The 25,957-nt window shown below is 39.5% G+C and overlaps 1 protein-coding gene across 2 annotated transcripts in view; it reads left to right on the top strand.

Moving 5' to 3' along the window:
* Window positions 1-131: 131 nt before the first annotated feature.
* The window catches only part of LOC127638919 (carbohydrate sulfotransferase 11), a 49,109-nt gene continuing 23,283 nt past the window's right edge, over window positions 132-25,957 (top strand). The window contains exon 1 of one of the 2 annotated variants that reach the window (XM_052120677.1): window positions 132-374. In XM_052120677.1, coding sequence (XP_051976637.1) covers window positions 272-374 — 103 coding nt within the window. In that variant the 5' untranslated portion in view covers window positions 132-271. Of the gene's footprint in view, window positions 390-25,957 lie in introns of both variants that reach the window. The other variant, XM_052120676.1, reaches the window with a different exon arrangement.

The following is a 25,957-nucleotide window of genomic DNA, read 5'->3' as shown; positions in this document are numbered from 1 at the left end:
TGAGGGCAGTGCTCTTGGTGTGTTCAGACTTCTTAATACTGACATAAAGGGCATGGGCGCGCTCAATCGCGGAGCGGCGAGAGGGGCGGAGCTTCCCCGCTCTATTCCCCTGTAGTGTAGTGTGCGGAGGAAGGTAGTACACTCCAGAGAGCTTCGCTGAACTCGTTGAGACACGGACGAAGGCGGCAGCAAGAGTCACCATCAGCATCCAACACAAACCCGCTGCACGGGGCTCGGCAGCCAGCCTCCCTCCGTCCCTTTGTGTCCAGCCATGAAACAGACGTTACTGGAACTCATGAGGATGAGCAGGATCTGCCGGATGATGCTTGCCACTTGTTTAGGATCTTTTATTCTGGTTATCTTCTATTTCCAAAGTATGTTCCAACCAGGTAGGACTCCGTGATGGTTTTATTCTAAAGGCTTTTAAATGGCCGTCGCCGGTTTGAGATGCTCTTGTCTTTCCTTTGTGCTGCTGACATGGTGCTGACCGCTGTTTCGGTGTGAAAGAATGTCTTTAATAATCAATGAGGTCTTTGAGAGGAGCGCATCGATTAGCAGCAGGGAGAGTGAATGATGTAGGCTACTGACTCACATCTAAACCCGGTTTAAACTCCAGCTGCATGCTTAGGAATAATGCCATTCAGTTTAATTTACGTTTTAATGTGTGTGTGTCTATCTATCTATCTATCTATCTATCTATCTATCTATCTATCTATCTATCTATCTATCTATCTATCTATCCATCCATCCATCCATCCATCCATCCATCCATCCATCCATCCATCCATCCATCCATCCATCCATCTATCCATTTATCTCAAAAGCAAATAAAACTACAAATAATAGACAAAAGAAATTGTAATGCAGTAGACTGATGGAAGACTCATGTAGGATGTATAATTACGCCTCCGCGACAGACTTTTCCGTTGATCTGCCTACCGTTTTGGTTGAGCTTGACCAAAGCGTGTGTTGGTCAAGTCTTTTTTTTTTTTTTGGAAATGCCCATGTGCTGCGGATGGAAGATTTAGACAAAGACAATGAAAGCTGTGTAGTTGCCTACAGTGCAATAGTGAGCAATCGTCGTGGTCATCATCGTTCGACGCATATGAGACCTGTTGCTCCATACTGGGGATGATGGAACTGATGAAGTCATTCATGCACATGCAGATGTTGTCTCCAGGGTTGATCATGATGTTTCAGTTTCACACAGAGAAGAAGAATTGTGTGCGCAGTGATAACAAAGCAAAATGTCTGCGGTTTATTCTGGCTTTATAAAACGTTATCATTAATTTTCGGCTCTAAATCTGGAGAATCTGATATGTGTTTGTAACAGCAGCCAGCTGGTTGGTAGCTTAGCGTGCCTACCATCCACACTGGAGACATCAGGGTTGAGCAGAACTGGTTACAGTGGTGCCGTGACCCGGATGGTTGTGATGTTTATGGGGGTGAGTGTAACAGTAGCCAGCTGGTAGGTAGCTGTGAGATGTGTAAGCATCTCTCCCCTGGCCTCAAGAGGCGCACTAGCGACCGACACTATGGGCTGTATACTTTAGCCTCCTTGTTAGTGCACCCGCTGCCCACATCCGGAGATGCACGTTCAAATACCGTGCGGAGCGGGTTGTGCAGGACCCATTACACGTTTAAACACATTTTCATTGACCAACCAAACCGCCAGCAAAGATATTCAAAGCCCCTAATCTAACACTTATATGAGTATAAGTATACTTTTGTTTTTACGGGTTTGACACGAATGCGTCTGTCTAAAATTGAATGACTGTGTACACATACACAGACAGTTGGCATGAGCGCTATGACTGCTAAGAGTTATTTCTCTTCTGGAGTTTACTTTAGACCCATGAAGATGTCTTTATATTCCTTCTGACTCAAGTTACACAAATGCAGGTATCTCCTGATCTCGTCACACACATGCTCTTGACGTGCACATCCACTGTTGTTGTTTCTACCCTTATCTCGATATGTTTAGTGGCCATCACATCTTCTGTCAGAGCTGCTTCCTGACAGCAATGGCTCAACTGTGAGTGTTGCCACCTTGCGGACCCACAAATTAGTGCAAATAATTCCTGGCGCATGCACATTCTGCGCATTCAGAGTACGTGTGGTTAGAAAAATCAAGCTGCACACATTCAGTGCTCGAATGTATTCCATCTGAAAGGCCCTTTACATTGCTTGGCAGCAGCCTAAATTTAGGCTGAGGAACTTTATCACTTCATTGCAGAAGAATACCATGTTGTGATTTTATTGTTGTTATTTTTAATACATTTGTTTATTGAACATTCGTGTCTTTTATCATATTGCTGTAGTTTCCATTTTATAAAAGGAATAAGCCACTCAAGGTTGTGCGTTACAATGATCTTGCCATGGTTTAGGGGGTTGTATCTAAGAACATCCCTTACCCGTGATTAAATCACTGTAACACGCACCTTAAATGGGTTACTGCTAGAATTTTAAGAGTTTTCAAAGTGTCACTGAGGTAAAAACTGCATCCCATGGTCTACTGCGATGCCCAATTTTACTAAAATTGCTTAGTTATGAAAACATCTCTGCTAAGACTGCATCACACATGATTATGACATTTTTTTAATAGAGCATTCTCCCTTATGTTCCAAATTATCTTGACAGGTGTTTCAGTTTCCTCTTGTGTGTTTGTGTGTGTAATTGCTCCTCTCTTCTTTCATCCTCCTGTGTGAATGTTAGTGACCTGATTGCACACTCTAGCCTACAAATACTGACACAGCATTAGAAACACAAACATACACATACACACTCACATTAGAGAGTGCCTTGAGTGTACCTGAGCAACTGTGGCAACCAGAGTTGAGTGGCAGGGCCGGCATCTTATATTCCAGCGTGTTTATTTAAACATTTATGTACAAATCTGATGAATACAGAAAACGAGGACACCCATAGGAAATTTAAATCACAGTTTAGATCTTTTTAATATCTCAATTGTATCTCCTACAGCAATAAGACTTCAGGAAATGGAGTGCAAATTTCTCAGATTAATCTTCTGATATAAAGTCCCATTAATCTCACATGTGTCAGGAGTGGAGAGTAGAGGAATAGAATAGAAAAAAGAGAGAGAAACCGAAAGAAAGTGGAGAGTAACCGAAATGAGTTTTCCTAGGAGAAAAGAGAAATGGAATGTCTTTGGTCTAACATTCAAGGTTTGGTTACTCTGGGCCAAGATGAGGACTCCGACCAGTGGACCAAAGACTCCCTGTTCTTTCCTAAAACTGAGATAAGGCTGTCTTTCTCGGTTTGTGTAGCTGACGTTCGCTAACGTTTGGTAGTCTTTCTTCTTTGTGTTTTCAGACTGTTGAGGAGGCCTGGCACTTGATTTCTGTGCATGATATAAGATCAGACCAACCAGACTAGAAATGGCATACCAAAGATCAAATCAGACAGTCTGTTTGCCGCTTTGTAAGAGTATGCATTTGCTTTGAGCAAACAGATCCAAGCTCATTGTTGTTTGTGTTTTTTATGTGTGCTTTTTTTTTGTTTTTGAGAATACATATGTAGGATATCCTGTTTGTGTGATCTTGGTGGGCCTGTTGTTTTTCAAGCTCTCACCATCAGCTTCATTCACACATGCTTAAGTTGGCCACAGAGGTGTGGACACTGATGTTCAGCTGGAATCAACAATATTAATGTGATTCAGTTACACAAATTACCGAAACAAGCTACAAGCAAGCATCCTTTTGTATTTAACAGAGATTTAGAGAGATTAGTGTTTGGTTAATAGGATTGATTCCCATACTGTATGATTGCATGACCAGAGTGTTGTTCTGGGAATAGTATTTATTGTAGGACTATTTTTGAAAGTCAGTTTCTGTATAGGGCATCAAAGTTGCATGACAAATCATAATGTAAGAGATGCCGAAATCGTAAGATATCATACGATACCAACAGGTATGGCTTTTATTCCCACTGAGACCAACCAATCAACAAACATAATTAAAAATTGATAGTTATCATCACATTTTCTTTGGTTACTTATTATATATTAATTTATGTAATAAAAATGACTGATGTATGTCAGTAACCTTTAATATGCTTCTCTCCTCTCATTCCAAACTCCAGTATTTTTCTTCTGTGGAACACGAAAGATATTTTCCTATTAAAATCATGGTTAGGTTAAAGGATTGGTTAAGGTGTTAGACTTTATAGTTAGGTTTAGATAAGGGGTTAAACTTAGGGGTTTAAAGGGTTAGGGTGGATTAGGGTTAAGCCAAAAGTAGACTTCGGTCAGTCTGATTTCAGGACGTGTGGCGCAAATCTCGTCATCAGCAGAGTGCTCAGAATGCATATGGACCTGGAGATATCTGCTCTAATTAGTGGGTCCACTAGGTGGTAACACTCACTTTTGAGTTGTTGCTGTCACGAAGAAGCGCTAGAAGAAGATTTAATCGGCGCTAAACATCAAGAGATGAACAGTGGATGTGCACGTCAAGAACACGCCCCGTCTGCCGGCAGGTCATCCCCGCCTTCCTGAATCTGGGAGAGGACAGGGGGAGGGAAACAATAATGATTAAAATAGGGGGTACTTCCTGTAACAGTGTAGTACCCCCAATAACAAAAAAACACTGTAAAATTTAAAAGAGATGGAAAAGGCCAAAACGGAGCAGCAGTGGTAGAGTGAGAGAGGAGAGAGAGAGAGAGAGAAAAACCACTTACTCACCGGTTCTCCTCCACCCTCTAACGGACGACAGCTGTACCTCCCCGGGCGGATCCGAGGCAGTCCTCCAGCCCCTGGTGGACGGAACACCTCTCTGCGTTCTTGGGGAACAGTAGGGGCCTACCCCGCTCCTGGCAGCGGTTCTCCCGCTCCAAGCGGTCGGCCGGGAGCCCCTCCCCGCTCGCGGTTGGCGGTCCTCTCTTAACCCCGCTGCGTTTAGCAGCTGGTAGGGGTCTCTTCCCGCCCCTGGCATCGGCCCTGACCACTCCAGGCAGTCGGCTAGGAGCCTCTTCTCCCCTCGCGGTCGGCTGCCGTTCCTCCGCTTCCAGGTAGTCGTGCTCCTCCGTCCCCCTGCAGATGGCCGCGGCTGTTCCGTTGGGGTGGATGGTAGCGGCAAGAACTCCACTACGGCGTATCCCTCTTCCTTCCCAGGTATCGGCACCAGTGTAAAGGGATTAATGGAAAGGAGGAGGTGAGAACTGGCTTGACGATATAAATAATATTTAATTTAGAACTTAAACCAAAATGCACAAACACACACATATGATGGACAGCTGCCCATAAATGCTCTCTCTCTCTGTCGCACCACCGTCCACAGTTGGCCTTTATCCCACTCGGAGGCTTGATTAGCCTGACAAGGGGCCGGGTGTGTAGAATCACGACCCAACCCCGCCCTCTGCCCTGTCACAACACTTTTATGGGTCAAAACGCCTGAAGAGAAATAGTCCGGTGTTTTATAGTGGTCGTATCGAGCATGTGCCAACAGCCTGTGTATGTGCGCACAGTCAAATGGAGTATACTTGGTATGATGTAAAAGACCCCATCCCCACATTTCAAAAATGTCATTCAAAACAACCTTCCGTTGTTATTTCTTTTCACACAAATTATGTTGCTCTATCAATATAAAATAAAAATATATGTATTTCTTGAATCTTGATACACTTTGTGACCAGAAAAAGTTGTGCATTTAGCCCCATTGTACCCTAATGTACAAAATATGAAACCTTTGTTCTGGTCAGCAAATATTGTAATTAATAAATTCTATAAATGTATATTACACATACAAACATTTATGAAAAATACCCTTGTCCAGAATCAACATGTTATTCAGACACACAAATGATCAAAATAAGCTTTAGGCAAGAACAATTTTGTCTTTGTAAGATAAATTTAAAGAGATCAGCGTATGATTAATGGGCCTTATTCCCATTCTCTTTGTTGCGCTAATGATTGCTCCAACGCTTATGACTCAAGCGTTGTTCTGAGAGTAGCCAGAGCTTGTGTTGTTGGTTTCCAATTGTCTAATTTGTCTGATATCCATCGGCTTAAACAAATTTAGTTTTTGGCTGACACACACACACACATACACAGTCTGATTTATGGTGTCGGGGTGCCAGGCAAACATCTGCCCCTATCATACCTGCATAGCCCTAACAAATATACCAGCCTTTCTCGATAACCTTGATCTTGTGGAAAATGTCAACTGTAGGAATTCCCAGCATATCTGAAAGATCCTGTATGAATGGCTTATTTCCATTGACAGACACACACATGCTTTCTGTCTGTATCTCCTCCATCTCTCTTGCCTTTTCTGTTTCTCTAATGGTTAATTGTAAAGCAATTCCCAGAGCTGAGTGTTTGAGATAAAAGGTGTGCAGATGTTTGTGGTTTATGAGACAGCCCATTAGACTCATTAAGCCCAGCTTGTGTTGTCTAAAATGTGTTGACGTGGGAGGAGCCATGACTTAATGATGGAAAATGGCACAAGTGTCATTTGTCAAATCCAACATCTGGATGCCATCCACCACCATCGCCCGGATGGCTGGAAGAATTATGAGATCTCGGTGTATGGCTGATTATACCCTAGATCCCATATAACAACTTTCCTTTTTTAGGAGATGCTGCTTTGAATATTTTGTTAAAGATAGCAATGTTGAGTTTGTATTGTGTGTAGGGCTGCAACAAACGATTATTTTGATAATCGACTAATCTTACATTTATTAGAACGATTATTCGATAATCCAGGCGATTACTACAACGATTAATCATTAGTTCTTAAACGCCTATTCAGCTTGTGCCTTGACTTAAAATGTTGTATTAAACGTGCTTACTAACAATAAAGAGGATAAAATCATCATTCATCATTGTCGGAGGCTCGTGGATACAAAAGCGGAGGGGAGTAGATCCAGTGACACCCAGGAAATAGGGGTTGCGGCTGTGAATGACCCACCCTTGACCCCTCATCTCATATTGAAATATTTGATTTATGATTGAATTTGGTATCTTGGCAAATCTGAGCACATTGATTTCTTCTGAAATTCTAGAGGAGACACATATGAGGTCTATATATGTGTTTTTCTTTCCTCAAAAGAGTGCATATTTTGTGTGTCACTGTTTGTGTGTGCTTGTCTCGTTAGGGTCTTTGTCAACATACTTGCTGTGATCATTATTCGACACATGGAGTGTCAGTGTGTGCTGAATTGAGTGTTTTGCTAGCGGGAGTATTGATAAGCATTGATCTTGCCCTGCGACTCTAGCTTGATAATGTGAGAATGGTGACCCTAACCAAATTTGGGCATTGTTTGTACTCGTTACCATGACAACAGGGAGAAGCCACATTTTTCGTCAGTGACTGAATGCACCGTGAACATAATGAAGTGTGGAAGCATCTATGAGAATGTCTAGTAAAAACACACAAAGGCGAAATCAGTTGGACTATAGATGTATTTCACAATTGAACAGGCTTATTGATGGTCAGGTGTTTTAAAAATCAATTAATCTGTTGATTATTTCATTGATTTATAGAACAAAGAAGCCACATTTTATATATATATATATATATATATATATATATATATATATATATACTATACAATTTGTTTTTACGTGGCTAGTTGTATGTATTACGGCAGTTACCTGGTAAAATCAACACTAGAGGCACTACAACAAAAATGTTCATAGACACTTTCTATTTACTCACACAAACCTATCTTATGACATCTAATCATTTTTAAAATAGTGCATGACTTGTAAGATGATACATTTTAACATTTGCACTACATAATCAAACATATTTACAAGCTTATTCATATCTGATCAAATCGCGAAGTATAGCTCAACTGATACTTGTAATGCAAATGACCAGATACGAGTCTTGAAGAGCATGCAAAGCAATATGTAAGCTGAAAGTGTCAAAGAAGCTCCAACAAATGACTTGATTGCTTCAGCAATTTCATTTTTCATGTCACATTTGCTATTTATGACACTTTCTGTTTAAGGTTAAGGGTAGAGGTAGGTTTTGTTGATTTTTAGAACATCAACCATGAAAAGCTTTAACTCGCTTTTAGCACCACCCAGTGGACATTTCATCTCGGTGCTTTCGCGATATGTTTAAATAACAGTGTAATATAATTTTGCAAAAATATTTTCACAGTCATGTTATGTTTTATTAGATCAGGCAGGCTATTCCTCATCCTGTCAAACCCACATCTTCTTATCTTCAAACAATGTGCAAAAATGGTTTCAAAAACAATCTGTGGGGATTTGAAATGGGTACTGCAGTCCAAATTCTAAATATTAGAGAGTTGTCTGCCCCGCCCCAGACTCGAAGCTCATGTGGATTGCCAGAATGTTGACATGCAAATTAGATAAATCAGCTGGCCGTTTTAAAGGATTTCTGGGCTTTAAGCTGTCTCCATCTTCCAAAGGCATCTCCAATATTTATCCTTGTTTTACTACGCCTCTGGTCATGGTGGGTTTAGATGGATGGCGAGGCTTTTTAGGTCGGGTGGAATCTGTTATCTCTGATCAAGTTAGTTTGCTGGCTTCTATGGCTGCAGCACACAGTGTTGTTTGCCTGCAAACTTGTTCAAATCAGGCAACCCATGGTGTCAAAATACTATTGGTGAGTGGGCAGTGGGCGGGATCACACAGACCAAAACACAAACAGAAATTCTGGCCTAGAATGGAAACTTCAAAGTTTAATATACTGGCTGTAGCATTGTTATCAAAGAAGCCAGTATTTCAGCTTAGCATGTTTCCTAATTCTCTAATGACATTTTATGGTCATTTTATGATTTATAGTCAATCACTGTCAACTATTGTAATTTGTATTGATAATGAAATATTTAGGGTTGCTTTCTGTTGCAGCCCTAGATGTTTCGAATGAAAAGCTTTGAAGAATCTTAGGATCTAAGTTTCATTCCTTTGTCCTCAAGTTGTCTGTTTGAAAGTTTTTCACATTCAGACAGAGCAAGTCCTGGGAGGCATTTAGAATTAATTACATTCTTGAAAAGTGCTACAGTGAATCATGGTTTTTAATAAGAGAAAGTACTGTGTGTGTCCTTGTGTGTATATGTACAGGTGTCTTTGCCTTGTCTTGACAATTGTGTGTTTCAAAAATGGCTATTAATAGCCACAGGAGAGCGTTATTAATCACTATCCACTAGTGCTTGCAAAGAAGCGTGCTTGTCTAATATGTGTGCATCTGTGAGTGTGTGAAGTTGATTTGTCATGTTCTAGCAGTGTTTAATGGGTCATCTCGGAAATGATTTTTGTTTCGTTTTTTTTTTTTATCCCCTTTTCTCCCAATTTGGAATGGCCAATTCCCACTACTTAGCTAGGTTCTCATGGTGGCACAGTTACTCACCTCAATCCGGTTGCCACCGCTTCTGAGTCAATCCACGCATCTTATCACGTGGCTCGCTGTGCATGACACCGCTGAGACTCACAGCACGTGGAGGCTCATGCTACTCTCCACGATCCACGCACAATTTACCACATGCCCCATTGAGAGCGAGACCCACTAATCGCAACCAGGAGGAGGTTACCCCATGTGATTCTACCCTCCCTAGCAACCGGGCCACTTTGGTTGTTTAGTAGACTTGGCTAGAGTCGCTCAGCACACCCTGGATTCACACTCGGTGGTAGTCAGCGTCAATACTGCCAAAGTCATAGGTTTGATTTCAATTTCAATTTGAGCCATATTGTTGATTACAAATTCATTTTGACTTGCCCCTCCTTTTCTTTAAATAAGCAAAGATCTGGGTTCCAGTGAGGCACTTATAGCGAATGGTAGCCAATGTTTGAGCGTTAAAATACACTTTTTTCAAAAGTCACAATAAGTAAAGAATGTGCATGTTAGCATGATTTTAGTGTGATAGAATCACTTGTCAACATGTCAACAAACCCTAAAACCCTAAAATGACTGTAACAATTACAATTTAAACAACGTTAAAGCTCAAATAATACACAAGTTTAAACAGAAGTAATATAAGTGCTTTTGTAAAATGATAAGCTTCACATTACTGCTTTTAAACCCTCCAAAAAATTGGCCACATTCACTTTCATTGTAGTGTTATGAGTTTAAATTAATATTATGCCACAAATCTGTGTGAGTCTTTTCTTTTGTAGGCTATGTGCTTGTGCAAGGTGGACATGAGCACTCACTCCTTAAGAATGTTTTTGAATAATAAGATAAAAGTGATGGAAACATTACTAGGTGGATAAAGTGAGTATCTACGACTATTAATAAAAAAGCTTGTTTATTCATTGAATCCCTCTTAGAAATGACAGCAAGTGAGCTATTGGTTTGGGCCTGAAGTGACACATGGCACATAATATGAGTGTTGAGCGAATATGAGAAATAGAGATACCATGTTTAATGCATTATAAACTGCAGCAGAGTTATGCTATAAAACCATGAACAATCTGACGTGCAGTATGTGTGTGCTTATATTATAGCTATTATTGTCTCACACAACCCTTAAGTGGAACTATGAGTGTGAAAGAGAGAGGACTGTGTTAAAGGTTCCAGTGTCCTGGTATAATTTGTGTCCGGTGTGACTTGGACAGTGGTTTGACTACTGTCATTCCCCCCTTCCAGGTATTTTAAGATCTCACTGTTGCATACTCCTCTTCCAGTCTGTAATTTTGTGGTATGTGCATGTGCATGTGCATGTGTGTGTGTGTGTGTGTGTGTGTGTGTGTTACAGTGACTGTCAACAGGTTTGAAAGGACATGAGGGTGAGTAAATAAAAAAATAAACATTTCCAAAAAAGTCCAAATGCAACAATTAATTCTTCTACAATTGGTGTTTGAGGGTATTTTTTTGGCCATGGCATTAAGACACCCCATCAACTCACTTCCCTGTACATGTTCCCATGGCAACAGTCTCAGTGCCCCTTATAGGGCATTTTGGAAATGGGTGGCAGGTGATATACGAGCCTGATTTTCTGAGCATGCTCCAAATAGTAACACAAAACATAGTGCCAAAACAGTATTAATCAGTGCCTGCTCACACTGACAGCATTGCACTGCATTTCATCGCTTTGTGCTGAATGTTTGCCATTCAGAAACATTAGACTGATTGTGAATGAACACGTTATAGTGAATGAATATACTGTAAAAACGGTTTAGTCATGCTCTGCTTTACAAATGGTTCACTGACCAGATAGATCCCTTGTTTAGAGTAAACCTTGCTCTCAGGTCATATTCATTCTTTTGAGTCATTTGAATTAGTTCACAAAAATGATTCATTAACAAATTGGACTGAATCAAATGTAATCCCACATGACTGGAATGGTCATAGAAAAGTCATGGAAAGTTACTGGCATGAAAAGTATGGGAACCCATAATATGCTATCAGAAACAAAACAAATTAAATAAAAAATGACAGTTTTATTGTAATTTGTAATTCAGAGGTTGTCAGGTGGGTAAAATAATCATACTAGAACTACACTAAAAATCAGGTAAATTCAGCACAATATCAAACTAGATTCACATATCCGCAAGGAAATAACAGTGTTTGTAAGGAGGCAAAATAATAGTGTTTTGGTAAACAGACAGACAGACAGACAGACAGACAGACAGACAGACAGACAGATAGATAGATAGATAGATAGATAGATAGATAGATAGATAGATAGATAGATAGATAGATAGATAGATAGATAGATAGATAGATAGATAGATAGTGTATATTATGGTGGTGGTGTGCATTGAGTCATGTTTTAACACTTCAACATTTTTAAACAGCACAGAGGTGATGACTGAAATAACAGCGTGGCTGAAGTGTTGTAGTGTCATTTGTCTTGTGAGCATCTGGCTGACGGCTGTTTGCTTCTCCATATCTACCCTTACATTAGACCTGCAATGGGTCCTCCTGATTATAGAGCCTCTGAAGATGCCGTCTTTGTTAACACTGGGGTTAAGTTTAGATTCGGCCGCTGTGGGTTTGAATTTCTATTCATGCTATATGGTCGTTCTGTCATGTTTATGTCCTTCAGCTTCTGTTTTCATCTGACACTTCTCTTCACTTCACTTCTATTCTCTTCTCTTTTCTAAGGGTGTGTCATACAGAATTAGAGGTTTGTGGTGCGAGCGTGTTTGAAAGTGGAGAAACTCTGACTTAGAGCAGATATAAATAGAGAGACTGCCTAGCATACAGGGACAGTTAAAGTATATTCTAGGCCTATATGTAACTATAAGTGTTGTTGCTTGATGTTATACATTTCATAAGTTTTCTCTCTTTTAATAAGTGGTTGCTAATGAATGAATCAAATATACTATACTGAATGTATAAATGTATAGATACCACAATCATATCTTACGATACTTTATCTGGTAATGTATCACGATACCAAGTATTAACACAATACCACACGATAATGTGTTAATTTTGTAACAGTCTAAGGATGGGCAAGGAGGAGTCAGGAACTGGCTGAACAGTAAACATAATGTTTGATGGTAAAAACCAATATAAACAAACATGCAGCGTGGCAGCGTGCATCGCTCTCTCTCTCTCCAACCGGCACCTCCTACCACCCCTTATCTTGCTCTCCCGCTGATCAGCTGATTCAGTGCCAGCCATGCTGCATCATGGCCCGGCCATGCCCTCCTCCTCGTCATACTCCCCCCCGCCCGATTCAGGCTGGGGCGCCACTGGTCTGACTAACTCCCTCCCATCTCTGGGGGGAAGGCACTGCCCTTCCAGTCATTCTGTCAGCCGATATCCCATCCCGCCCCCTGTGAACCTGGGGGGAGATATGAGGGGAGGCATGGGTAGAGGGAAAGGGCGAGCGGAGACACGCAGAGAGAGAAAGGAGAGAGAGAAAATAACTTGCTCGCCGGCTCCTGGACACGCTGTCACCCGGTCCTCGGCAGACGGCAGCGAGTCCTCCGGCCCCTGGTGGACAGAACCATTCCTCCCCTTCTCAGCAGCAACCCCTCCGTACCCAGGCAGATGACAGCCGCGAGAACTCCATGACAGCGCATCCCTCCTCCCTTCCGGGTTTTGGCACCACTGTGATAGTTTACGCTTGTGGGCAATGGAGGAGTCAGGAGACAACTAAACAGGTTCAAGGTCAGTCTCTTTAATTACTGTTTCAGATACACAATCTGGTAACCATCGATAACATTAAAAAAATTGCAGAGAAATTAAAGCACTCTTAAATAATAAACACTCTCTTAGTTTGGGGCTGTAGTGCTTTCTGGTCACGCTCCCCCACACTGACTCTCTGGCGTGCCTTATCAGGTCTCCCTCCATCATCACTATAATGAGAGACAGGTGTTAGTATAATCACAACCCAGGTGATGAGCCTTACCACTCTCCCTCTCCCGCAGACAGACACATTACCACGCCCCCCATGCCACAAATTTATACAAATACAATGTAATACTTTTCAAATAAACCAAATCTACAAAGTGCTGCATGCAATTCTAGTTGGCTTCAAAAAAGACACTCAACAGAGACTGTCCTCTTGTCAGTAGCTGAAACCCATGAGCGCTAACTCCAAATCATCCATCCTCATCCGCCATGACTTGTCTGCTGCCTTCCACACAGTGAACCATAAGATCCTCCTGTCCACCCTCTCTGACCTGTTCATCACAGGATCTGCGCTTGGATGGTTTGAGTCATATCTCACTTGCAGATCGTTCAAGGTCTCCTGGAGAGGAGAGGTGTCCAAGACACACCAGCTGACCACCGGGGTTCCTCAAGGATCAGTGCTAGGACCCCTCCTCTTCTCGGTGTACATAACATCACTTGGACCGGTCATTGAGGCACATGGCTTTTCCTGTCACTGCTACGCTGATGAGACACAGCTGTATCTGTCGTTCCAGCCTGATGACCCAACTGTCTTTGTTTGTATCTCTGCCTGCCTCTCGGACATTTGAAGGAACAACACCTTCAGCTCAACCTTGCCAAGATAGAACTCCTCGTGATCCCAGCCAACCCATCTGTTAACCACAACCTCACTATTCATCTTGATTCAACTACACTAATACCAACCAGAACAGCCTGGAACCTGGCAATGGTGGTAGATGACAGGGTTGGGCGATGTCCCCTAAATTGGCAGTTGACGATGTTGACAGTAAATATTAATATAATTTCATATAATTTTCAAAAATGATATGAAAAATTATTATTTCGTTATTTTACTAACCCAACTAATGACTCGTCGGCGCTTTATCAGTAGGTTGCACGACACGTGAAGCATTTTTTTTTTACCTTTCACTTAAGAAGAGTTGTGCACTTTTTATTTTAATATATCTCTTTACATAAATACGATTTTCCACTTAAAAACTATAATTTCGTTATTTTACTCATTGATGAGCAAAAGGTTGAGGCAGAAATGACCATGTACCTGCAGGAAATGGCCATTGATGGGGAAGTGGACCCGCTGACTTGGTGGAAAACGAACGACAAAAGGTTTCCGTTCATGGCAAGATAGCACGGAAATATCTGTGCATATGTGCTACCAGTACTCCATCAGAGCGGGTCTTCAGCACAGCGGGTATTGTAGTTACTCCAATCCGCAGCTTATTAAAACCAGATAAAGTGAATATGTTGGTATTTCTGGCCAGAAACATCGAAATTTAAACATGGTCTATGGTGAAAGATATTAGATTTCTTTACGCATTTTTCGCCATCCGTTGCGGACCTATTCGATTTTGCATATAATTTTTTAAACGTTCATTTGTGTAGTTCATATGACCACTTTACAATATTTCAATAACATAATTTATTTTGTAGCCTGTGCTGAAGTTATTTGTGCTGCTAATTATAAGTGAAATGTTAATGCCGAGTTTCGGTCTGAGTGTTGTTCCCGTTTTCTAGTTCTTTATTTGTTGTTCTTCTATGTTTTAATAAATGTGTGTTATTCATATTCACCTTGTTTCTTTCATTTGATTTGACATTATGGATTCATGCCCAAGGAAATTTTTCTTTAAAAGTATTAACCAGACAAAAGTTATTTGACGTTCGCTGGTCTGGGTTTATCTTAAACTGCCGCTTCAGTGTATACAAGAGCTATGTGACAATGAGCAAGATTTTCTGAGACACTACAACTACTAATAATTAATTAATAAAGGCTATTTTCTTGTAGCCTACAACATAAAATATTTTAATCTAAATGTACAGTGTAAGACATGTAAAAAAAAGACAAGAAGCTAACAATGTCAAGATCAATAGCCTGCCTGACACGGTATTTTCACAGACTAACACGTCATGTCTCTGGCATATACTACAGTATTTAAAATGGCATATATGCATTAGTTATATTCTCAATTTAATTTACAGGGCAATCCCTGCAAAGTTTTTAGGTTAACTATAGAAGAGACTAGGATTAGTGAGTCACACTAGCAAGACTCGCAAAAGGGGGCGTGGCATCACGATGGTGGCTCTACATCGTGATGTTGGTCAGCCATCACGATGGACGATATCATCGTCCATCGGCACAACCCTAGTAGATGACCAGCTTAATTTCACTGCACATATCTCATCAACTGCCCGGTCTTGCAGATTCATGCTTTACAACATCAGGAAAATCAGACATTTCTATCTGAGTATGCTACACAGCTCCTGGTCCAAACTGTAAATCTGTAAATGTTAAGATAAAGCATTTAGATTAACTGAAGTGGCACTAACCCCTGTGTATTCTGCAAAAGCAGTGGTATGTGTCCGAAGGTGTTTAATAAGGTTGCTGGTGTTTCCTCCTTGGGTGCTGGGTTTTCCTGGTTTCATCAGGCAAAACCCAAAATAATTCAAAATCTTGCCACTTGTCTTTTTTAAAAAGCTTCTCAATCTCCAAAGTTATATATAAAAATCCATATTATCCATTGGGAGACACAACACTCAAAATCACACACTGGGATTCGGACATGTATGTTTGAAGCATGGGAAAACCACACATTAAAAAATAAACAATACCATATAAGGGGCAATCTAAGCAGCATTTTGAGCTCTTAAAGGGCACTGTGTGAAGGGGATGCCACACAAAATGTTTTTAGACATATTGTAGACTAGAATTTTAGACATAGGTCTAATTCAAATAAAGGTTTTAGCGAAAATAATATTTACTACCATATTGCCATAATAATACCATATTGACGGTATTACCATTTAAAAAATACTGTGGTTCCGCCAGTATATGGAGGCTTTAGTATCGCAATACAACCATATCACTGGTTTCTCATGTAACCCTAGTATGAATCAGAATTAAAGAAATGCATCATAAAAAAATGTAAAAGCTATCTTCATTTACTGGCCCTCACATCTTTCCAAATCCTGTGGAACACGTGTGCTGAAATCCGATTATTTAGAACAACAATTGGCCGATACAATTTAGTTTGATGGGGTTTTTTTTTTATGCTTCCTTGTTTCAAATCACTTATAATTAATTACACAACTTCAAATTTTGGAACAGACTGAAATAGACACTTAATACAGCAGCGGTTTATAAGTCCCTGCAAACAATCCACAATGCAGGGAGTAGAAAGTGGAGAAAACATACATATATGGGTCTTTGATGCCTATGGGGATAAAACTGAAGGACTAACACACCATACGATTTAATTGCTGAGTGTAATTTCGAGTGATTTATTTCCATTTTTGAAGCTATTGCTGAACAGTGATTTCATGTGATTTGTTGCATTTCAGGCATATTTTTAATCTGGACAAGCCGCTGAGATGGGTGGTAGACCTGGTAGAGAAGGATATGTTTTTAGAGAGGCATTTTGATTAAAAGGACAAATTTATGCAAAATTCTCTCTAAAACTTATGGCGCATTAACACTTTAGTGAGTTTATCACATACCTCGTTTTTGCTTCAAGGAGCTTTTATCAATCACTTTATTTCCGAGTCCCTGGTATAAACAAACGTCAGCCTTCTGCCGGGTTTGCAGTTTGATGTCACCCTGTGGTGTTGTCAGATGTGGTTAGTTGCTGTATTTCCCAACATAATTGTCTGCAATGACCTGAAATTAGCAATAGTTACAGAGAGATGTTGCATCAGAATTAGAAAGAGGGAATGCAATTGCAAAGTATATTAAAGGGACAGTTCTCCCAAAAATAAAAGTTCTGTCATCATTTACTTAAACTCATATCATTCAATGCACTGTATGATTTACTTTCTTCCAGGGAGGACAAAAAGAAATGTTTTGCAGAATTTTTTAAAACAGCAAAAGGGCTTTTCAAGCCAGACCGATCTCACAGTGAAATCAGAAACATTAGGTTGACTTTTCTTTAGCTAAAATAGGTCTGTGCTTACCGAAATTTGAAACACTGACCCAAGCCAAGTCAAGTCAAGTCATTTTTATTTGTATAGCACTTTTTACAACACATATTGTTTCAATGCAGCTTTACAGAAAATGAACAGAAAAGCTGTAATATCTATAAAGTCTTATAGTCTTCATAGTGCAGTTTGAATCAAATATGATGTAAATTGTGTCTGAAAATAAATAATTTAATAATAATTGTATTTAGAACCCCAGTGAGCAAACTGATGTCAACTGTGGCAAGGAACACAAAACTCCATAAGATAAAAAACAAAACAAAATTAACCTTGGGGGAAAGCCGGGCTCACTGTGGGGGCCAGTTACCCTCTGGCTAAACAGCATGAACTGGAGTTTTCCTAATGGCATGAATCACACTGAAGACCTAGACTTAAAATGCACATGCCGTGGACATGGCAGACCTAACTAAAGCAGCATAACTATGAATTGATGGATAAATTAGGTGTATGCCTGGCTGAGTGGCCCCATTGGCCTAGGCAGTAAATGTTTTTTGAAGTGAAGTGAAGTGAATCGATACGTTTGTGTGAAAAACGAATCATTAATTAAAACTTTATTAACTTAAAAGAATCGCTTCCTGTAAACACTCAGTGTCTCTCATCACTGTCGCGTGACGTCATCACATTGGCGTGAGATTTCAGAAGTTCCGCTCTGTTTAACAAACAGCTACAGAGAGCTGGCGTAAATGTAGATTTAATGGTAAAAACATTTTAATTAGCGATTGTTTTTCACACAACTGTATCGATTGACTTCAGATGACATTACTTAATCGGCTGGAGTCTTAGATTACTTTGATGCTGACTAAGTGTGCCTTTTGGACTGTCAAAAATTGGTGTCCATTCACTTTCATCGGATAAAGCAAAAACCTAGGATACTTTCCTAAACATCTTAAATGAAGAAAGAAGGTCATATACATCTTGGATGGCCTGAGGGTGAGCAAATGTACATTTTTGGTTGAACTACTCCTTTTAAGCCACAAAACTCCCATTTTGATTTCATGGGGTTTTATTGCTGAGCTAACTTGCACTTACTCTTTTAAAAACCTTTTCTTCTTTAGTATGAGAAGCACAAGCATTTGTTAACTAAAGAGAAAGCTTCAATAAAAGAGAGAATGAAAGAGACAAAGCTTCTAAACTCAAGTGGTTTCTATCATTGCAATGAAAATGAAATGAGACATAGAAGGGACCCTGATTCCTATTTTTTTCCAAGCCAGAATTTACAGGTTAGAGATCTCTCTCTCTCTCTCTCTCTCTCTCTCTCTATCTCTTACTCACTCACTCTCTCTCTCTTTCTCTTCTCTTTAGCTGACACAAGCACTTCCTTCCATCTCCACGACCAGCTAATTACCCACATGGGCACACAGAGCAGTGCTTAGCATAGCAATGGCCTGGAAACGTTGTTGACAACCCACCAATGGCTTTAAGCTTTATTGCATCATCAATGATGTCATAACGTACAATGATATTCACCTCACGAGCTGTACAGGTCACTTGTGGGCATAATACATTATAGTCTATGAGGGAACATTTTGTATATAGAAGTCAAATTGTACTGTAGTCTAGAGTCCTGGAAGCACACAGGATTCTGGTTGGATCAGATAAGTTTTACATTAGGTCATATAGTGCTTAACGGTATATTGAAAATTCAGGATCCACGATTATTTTTCTGCAAATTTATGTGAAGCAACATCATGGATATTGTGGTCATTTTAGTACACCTTTTATTAGGCAATTAAGATCCCTCTTTAGACTAGTTTTGCGATCCTTTATTGTCTTGCGACCCAACACAAGAATTTTTAGTGTGTGCGTTTGTGTTCTGTGTCTTTTTGTTTTCATTAAACATTATTTTGACTGTTCAGCCAGTTCCCACCTCCTCCTTTACCAACCTTAACCTTGTTACAAATGTAATACTGTGCAAAAGTTGTTTCATAAAAGCATTTGTCTTAAGATGGTTATTTATATCTTCAGCTTTAGTTTGTCAATAGGAAAAATACATTTTAGACTCCCAAACATTCCTTTTGCAAATATAATAGAACAGAATAGAAGAACAGGGAACCCTGCAACAGATGGCATGAGCCCAACAGCCCCCCACTGAACATCGAGTTAGTCTGGGATTACATGAAGAGATGGTCCCTTATGGTATTCAGAATACATAACATGCCACCAATAGAAGAACACAATACTAGTAGAGACCCAAAGGTACCATTATAGTTTCCACTAAAACCAATACAATTCCCATTATAACCAGTAAAATCATTACAAATTCTGTGAGGGTTTCTATTGTTTTGTTTTGTTTTTCAACAGGGACAATGACGGCATATACACAGGTGTATGTGTATCGCCCAGCCTAAGTCTCATAAATGTTTTGGTTGTTAAAGACTCCCATAATTAGTTAATATCTTTAAGTACACGTTTGTAAACCTCTCATCACCTTGCCATGATGATCTCTCTAACATACACAAACTGTATGTATATGTGTGTGTGTGGTCTGTGACTGTGGGGGAATGTATTGTTTCAACTCTTTTGAGTCGCAGATGGCTCTCCAGCTTGCAGAAGCGTTATCACACAACAGGGGGTCCGCACACACAGACACAAAAACACAATATTGCTCTAATGCAAGAAACCACCAGCATCTCCACTTTATTGTTTGATCCTGGGGAAGAGATTCCCTTTTAAATACTATACTACATAGTATGGCACTTTCCACTAATATGTGGAAAGTGCCACATATCACTCTTACTATGTGTTACTTACTATTGTCCTGTTCATTTTTAGTAATTTATTGTACTGTCCCATACTTTTTGCACATGTTTGCCTGTGCACTTTATATAGGTATGTTATTTAGTCTGTGTAGTCTCATGTGGTTCTGTGTTTGTCCTATGTTGTTTTATGTAGCACCATGGTCCTGGAGGAATGTTGTCTCGTTTCACTGTGTACTGTACTAACTGTATATGAACGACAAAACTACTTGATTTGTCTTGACTAATAGGTTACAAAATAGGGCTTTAAAACCATAAAAAAACAACATATGTATATTATAGTTCTCTCTCTAAAGATAATGGGATTTGTGCATTTATTGTATTTAAAAACATAATGGGACACCAAGTGTGTGTTTGTGTGCAGATAGTGTCTGTGATGTCTGATTGTGATCTATTTACTTTCTCTCATTATCCACATAAAGAGGCACTGTTGTGTACGTGTGTGTGTGTGTGTGTGTGTGTGTGTATATCTGGGAGTGTATCATTTACCAAGATCTTCCCTCAGAGTTGCCAGGTCACCTTTAAATGTGATAGTATCTTGACATTGACTTAGGGCCCTATTTAAGACTCTCATACTGTGTGTGTGTGTGTGTGTGTGTGTGTGTGTGTGTGTGTGTGTGTGAGCGTGTATTTATCACTTTGTGGGGACCAAATGTCCCCATAAGGATAGTAAAACCCGAAATTTTTGACCTTGTGGGGACATTTTGTCGGTCCCCATGAGGAAAACAACTTATAAATCATACTAAATTATGTTTTTGAAAATGTAAAAATGCAGAAAGTTTTCTGTGAGGGTTAGGTTTAGGGGTAGGGTTAGGTTTAGGGGATAGAATATAAAGTTTGTACAGTATAAAAACCATTATGTCTATGGAAAGTCCCCATAAAACATGGAAACACAACATGTGTGTGTGTGTGTGTGTGTGTGTGTGTTTACCTAGCTAAATTGAGGACAAATCTGTCCCAAGAAGTTAGTTAAATATGGCAAAACGTCCCTATGTGGACAATTGGGGATGTCCTCATTTGGGAAAATGAGTAAATAAGTAATGCTTTTTTAAAGGGTCGAGTTAGAGTTTGGGTTATAGGTTCAGTCTTTATTATTTATAATTAGGTTATATAAAAACAATCAATGTCTCTGTCCTATTTTAGATGTTTGGAAATGTATGTGTTGTGTGTTTGTGTAAGGCTGTTTTTTGTTTTTTGGCCAGTGTTTCATGACAGATGCAGATAATCCTGCGACCACCTGCAATGCAGATCAGAAAAGCTCTCACAGAGATGCAAAAACAACATGAAACAATATTTGCATTAAATATATGGATCAGATAGCGCTTTCAAAGCTGTGCAGTGATGTCCGTCTCCTCTGTGTGTGTACATGAGGGATGTGAAGTAGTTTCTCACTGTCAGTTTTGAAGGTGATGCATTTGTCAGGTCGTTTTAGATGTAATGTGATCTGAGAGACAATATGGAAGGATGGAGACGCCAAGGGACAAACGAGACGAATTATAATGACTGGATCGCCCAAAGCCAAGAGAGAGAGAGAGTGTATGTGTGTGTGAGTTTGTGTACATTTTTGTGTACAAGGACAGAAATACAAAAATGAAGGACAGAACAGAAAATAAAAGTAGGCAGATTCAAACCGATCATCTCAAGGAAAAGTGTGGATAAGAAAAACAGCTGTGTGTGTGTGTGTGTGTGTGTGTGTGTGTGTGTGTGTGTGTGTGTGTGTGTGTGTGTGTGTGCACGTGTGCCCACCTTCAGTATGCATTTAGAGTGCTGTGTCGGCATCACACTGCCAGGATTACACACTCATAAAATGCCACACAAACAACAACAACAACACACACGTACATACAGCTGTACAGTTCAGTGAAGTATACTGCAGTACGTAGTCATATTTACTACTTAATTTTTGGATGTGTGTGTATATACTTAGCTATAGATTGAGGACAAAATTGTCCCTATTGGGAATGACATTTGGGGATGTTCTCATTTGGAATAATGTTTCATAATAAATACTGTTTTTTTTTTTTTTTTTTTCAAAAAATGCTAAACATTTTCTTTAAAGGTATGGGTAGAAATAACTAGATACTGTAGGTAAAGTTTGTCTAGATAAACATTGATGTTGGTTTTTAGAAATCCTTGATTATAATATTTTTACGAATGTAAAAGTTATACGGGCCTTACAGTCAGACATACACACATGAATTTATGTGCATTACCAAGTGACTGACTGTTCTGGGGTGCATTTCCCAAAAGCATTGTTAGCCAACTGTGGTCGCAATACATATCTTCAGAAGATATATAATAGGTTGTGAGTGAGAAACAGATCAATATTTAAGTCCTTTTTTATTCTTACCTTAAATCTCCATTTTCACTTTTACATCTGAAAGTGAAAGTAAAGTTGGAGATTTAGTGTACATAAGGACTTAAATATTGTTCTGTTTCTCACCCACACCTATTATATATCTTCTGAAGATATGGATTTAAATACTGGAATCATACTGATTACTTTTATATTTCCTTTATGTCATTTTTTGAGATACAAATGTCTGATCACCATTCACTTGCAGTGTAACTTCGTTTGTGTTCTGCTGAAGAAAGAAAATCATACACATATGGGATGGCATGAGGATGAGTAAATTATGAGAGAATATTTATTTTTGGGTGAACTATCTGTTTAATGACAGCTCAACCAATGTGGTTCGAATTATGGATGTGTCAATTAGTTACTAGGGTTTCAGAAAACAATCGTGACTTGCTAGTTAATTTCTACAATGATCCATCGTACTATAGTGGTGAAGCAGTGAGTTATGTTGTTGTATGGGAAACACATGTGTTGCTAGGCTGTTCCAGCTGATTGTTCGTTGCGAGGGTGTTCAAGCTGGTTGCAAGGCATTGCTATGGTGTTTTTCTAGCCAGTTGATAGATACAATAGATACATAGACAGACAGACAGATATTGTGCAAACCAGTTGTCCCCACAAGGAAGGTAAAACCTTAACTTACCATGATTGTAGGAACCAGCCAATGGTCTTCACAAGGAAAATATCTATGTCTCGTTGAAGGCTTTCTCTTGTGGTCTATATTTTGTGGCGTCAAACAGGATCTGTCTGCTGAGTTGGAGAAAGTGTAGGAAACACTAAATTTAAACATCCTTGAGAAACGCACAACATTTACCCAACACACACATCGACACGACCTTTGCCAGTAATTGTTAATGCTCTTTCACATCTGTAAAGGAGGATTAAAGGGCAAAAACTGTGTTAGAACAATCCAACAAAAGATCTTAATACAATACAAACACCCACACACACATGGTGAGCGAGCTAATTCATGAGGTCTTAGGTGAATGGGAAAGTTCCTCCTGGGTTTTTTTTTTGTTGGGTGCAGTGAGTCAGAATATAAGTTCTTAACCTCACAGAAACCTTTCTGAAGTTTTACATTAATACATTATTTAGTATGTTTATTAAGCCATTTTCCTCACAGTTGGTTGGTCTGACAATGTTGCTGATGTTTATCTTTTACTCTTTTTTTAGCTTTTAGCCTTCTACATGTAATCTCCTAGAATGACGCCACCTCGCCCATCTCTGTGCACCATCTCTGTGCACCACTCCTGAAATGAGGGTGCTCCACCCGACTTCCATCCCCTAAGAATAATCTGTCTGCCAATCATAACTCCGGCTAGGACCCAACTTTTTATGTATCCCCTATATTAAGGACTGCCTCATTGCCTAAAATACAGAGTCTGTCCAACACATCACACATAAAACTCTGAACCCTCAACCAAAATTCTTGGATCTTAGCACACCACCAAAAACCATGGGTTGTCTGCCCATCTTCTGATTGGCATCACCAGCAAGTGGGTGTGTCTTTAAGACCAAGTCTGTACAATCTAGAGGGGGTGCAATTGAATCGAAGGTGCACCCTTGCATCTCTAGAGGCAGACTTGATGTTTTTTAGAATCCTAGCCCACACTCCCTCCTCCAATACCAAGTTTTATACTGATGCCACATGGCCTTTTCCAAAAGCAGTAATCACCACTCCCAGAGTATCTGCCGCGTTAGGGGGGTGTATGCTACTCCCAAAAATAAGATAGAGCAGGTGGCGCAGTTGTAAATACCTAAAGAACTGAGACCTGGAAATCCCAAAATGTTGAACCATATTTTTCAAAGGATCTCAACACTCCACTCTCATATATGTCAACGAGAGTATTAACCTCCGGATTTAGACCAATTCACTCTGTATCCTGAGAATTTAGAAAAGGAATTAATAATTCAGTGGAGGCAAGGCATAGATCTAGTAGGGTCAGAGACAAATAATAAAATATCATCTGCGTAAAAAGCTTATGCACCATGCCTCCCGCCACCACCCCTGGAAAATCATCCTCGTTTCTTATCGTGGCTGCTAATGGTTTCAGGGCAAGACATCACAATAATGGGGAAAGAGGGCAACCCTGCCGGGTGCCCCTATCCAGAGTAAAATAATCTGAAATTAATCCATTCATTTGAACCACCTCTTCTGGGTGTCTATGAAAAACTTAATAAAAGTATTCCTGAACCCGTACATTTTCAAAATCTTAAAAGGTTTATCCCATTCAACCATATCAAATGCCTTTTCGGCATCAAAGATGGCAGCGACCGTTCACCACTGCCCACATGACATTAATTAAATGCCTAAGGTTATCAGAAGAGATATGGCCCCGAATAAACCCCACCTGATCTATATGTATAAGAGATGTCATAACTTAATTGGTTAGCCAACATTTTTTACAATATTTTAACGTCTACTGGATCAGGGAAATTGGACGACGTGAAGATATTCTTAAAGTACAGCTGTCTTTTTAAGATTTGTGTTGTCATAATAGTAATTGTTATTGAAATATAATTAAGGGAATAAAAACCTGAGTGAAAAAGAAATGTCCAAAGCCAATCAGAGCAATTGGACAATCTGACCTGATGCCCAGGTCCTGTGGGAAACAAACACACACATACTCAATCAATTATTATTAGCCATTGTTTAATGAAGTTACTCAAACGCACTGTAAATATTGAACTACCTGTGGAGAGCTAATACAAACCATAATGAGGTTGTTGCCTCATTGCTTTTGACAGAAGAAAAATGATGGATGAAGAAGAGCCTTACAAAAACGTGCTCTGGTGGCACTATTGTACTTTAAAAAAAACCCTACCTTGGTACTGAATAATTACCATATGCATATACCTTGGTTTTTACATGATAATCCAAGGTATTTAAAAGAAAACTGTGGAATTACTTTATGTCTAAAAAATGGTACTACAAATGGTTCTATATTAAAAAAATGGCTTTGCCTTGGTACTATGTCCAGAAATACTGTAATATTCAAAAAACAAGAAGAGAATGTCACACTGCTATTTACAACCCAGTTTCATGAACATTTGCACCTATTTTACGAGTTGTCTTTTTCATATGATTTTGTATAAAATGGCACGATTTCATCACGTGCAAATGCCCGTATGTCTAATGTGGAAGTAAGCGTTCATGCATGAGGCATTAAGGACATGCTTATTAATATTATGCCCTTAACCCTTATCTAAACTTAACCAATCGGTAGAGTGTGTAAACATGATAGGAAGTTGTTGTGTGTGTGTGACAGAAACAAGTAATTGTCACGAATTAGATGGAAACGATGTCCAGCGACGTCATTGGCTGTAGTGAAAGTTATACATGCGTACAAGTATGTATGAGTGAATTAGCCAAATTAGAAAAGTTGTATGAATCCTTACAATTTCGCCATGAGAGTTTGTAGGCTATTTAATAGAAAAAACAAAAACAACGCTTTGACCACTTAGGTCTTCATCAGGCAAAAATATGATAATACCATTGTACTATTGTTCACACTTTTTGTAAGTGGCTTAAAAATATAACAAATAGAGCTCTTTAATCTTTATTTACTAAAAACATA

Source organism: Xyrauchen texanus, chromosome 47 (genome assembly GCF_025860055.1).
Source record: "Xyrauchen texanus isolate HMW12.3.18 chromosome 47, RBS_HiC_50CHRs, whole genome shotgun sequence".
Classification (NCBI taxonomy): Eukaryota; Metazoa; Chordata; class Actinopteri; order Cypriniformes; family Catostomidae; genus Xyrauchen; species Xyrauchen texanus.
Note: the sequence above shows the minus strand (reverse complement) of the source record. Positions and strands in the feature narration are given on the sequence as shown.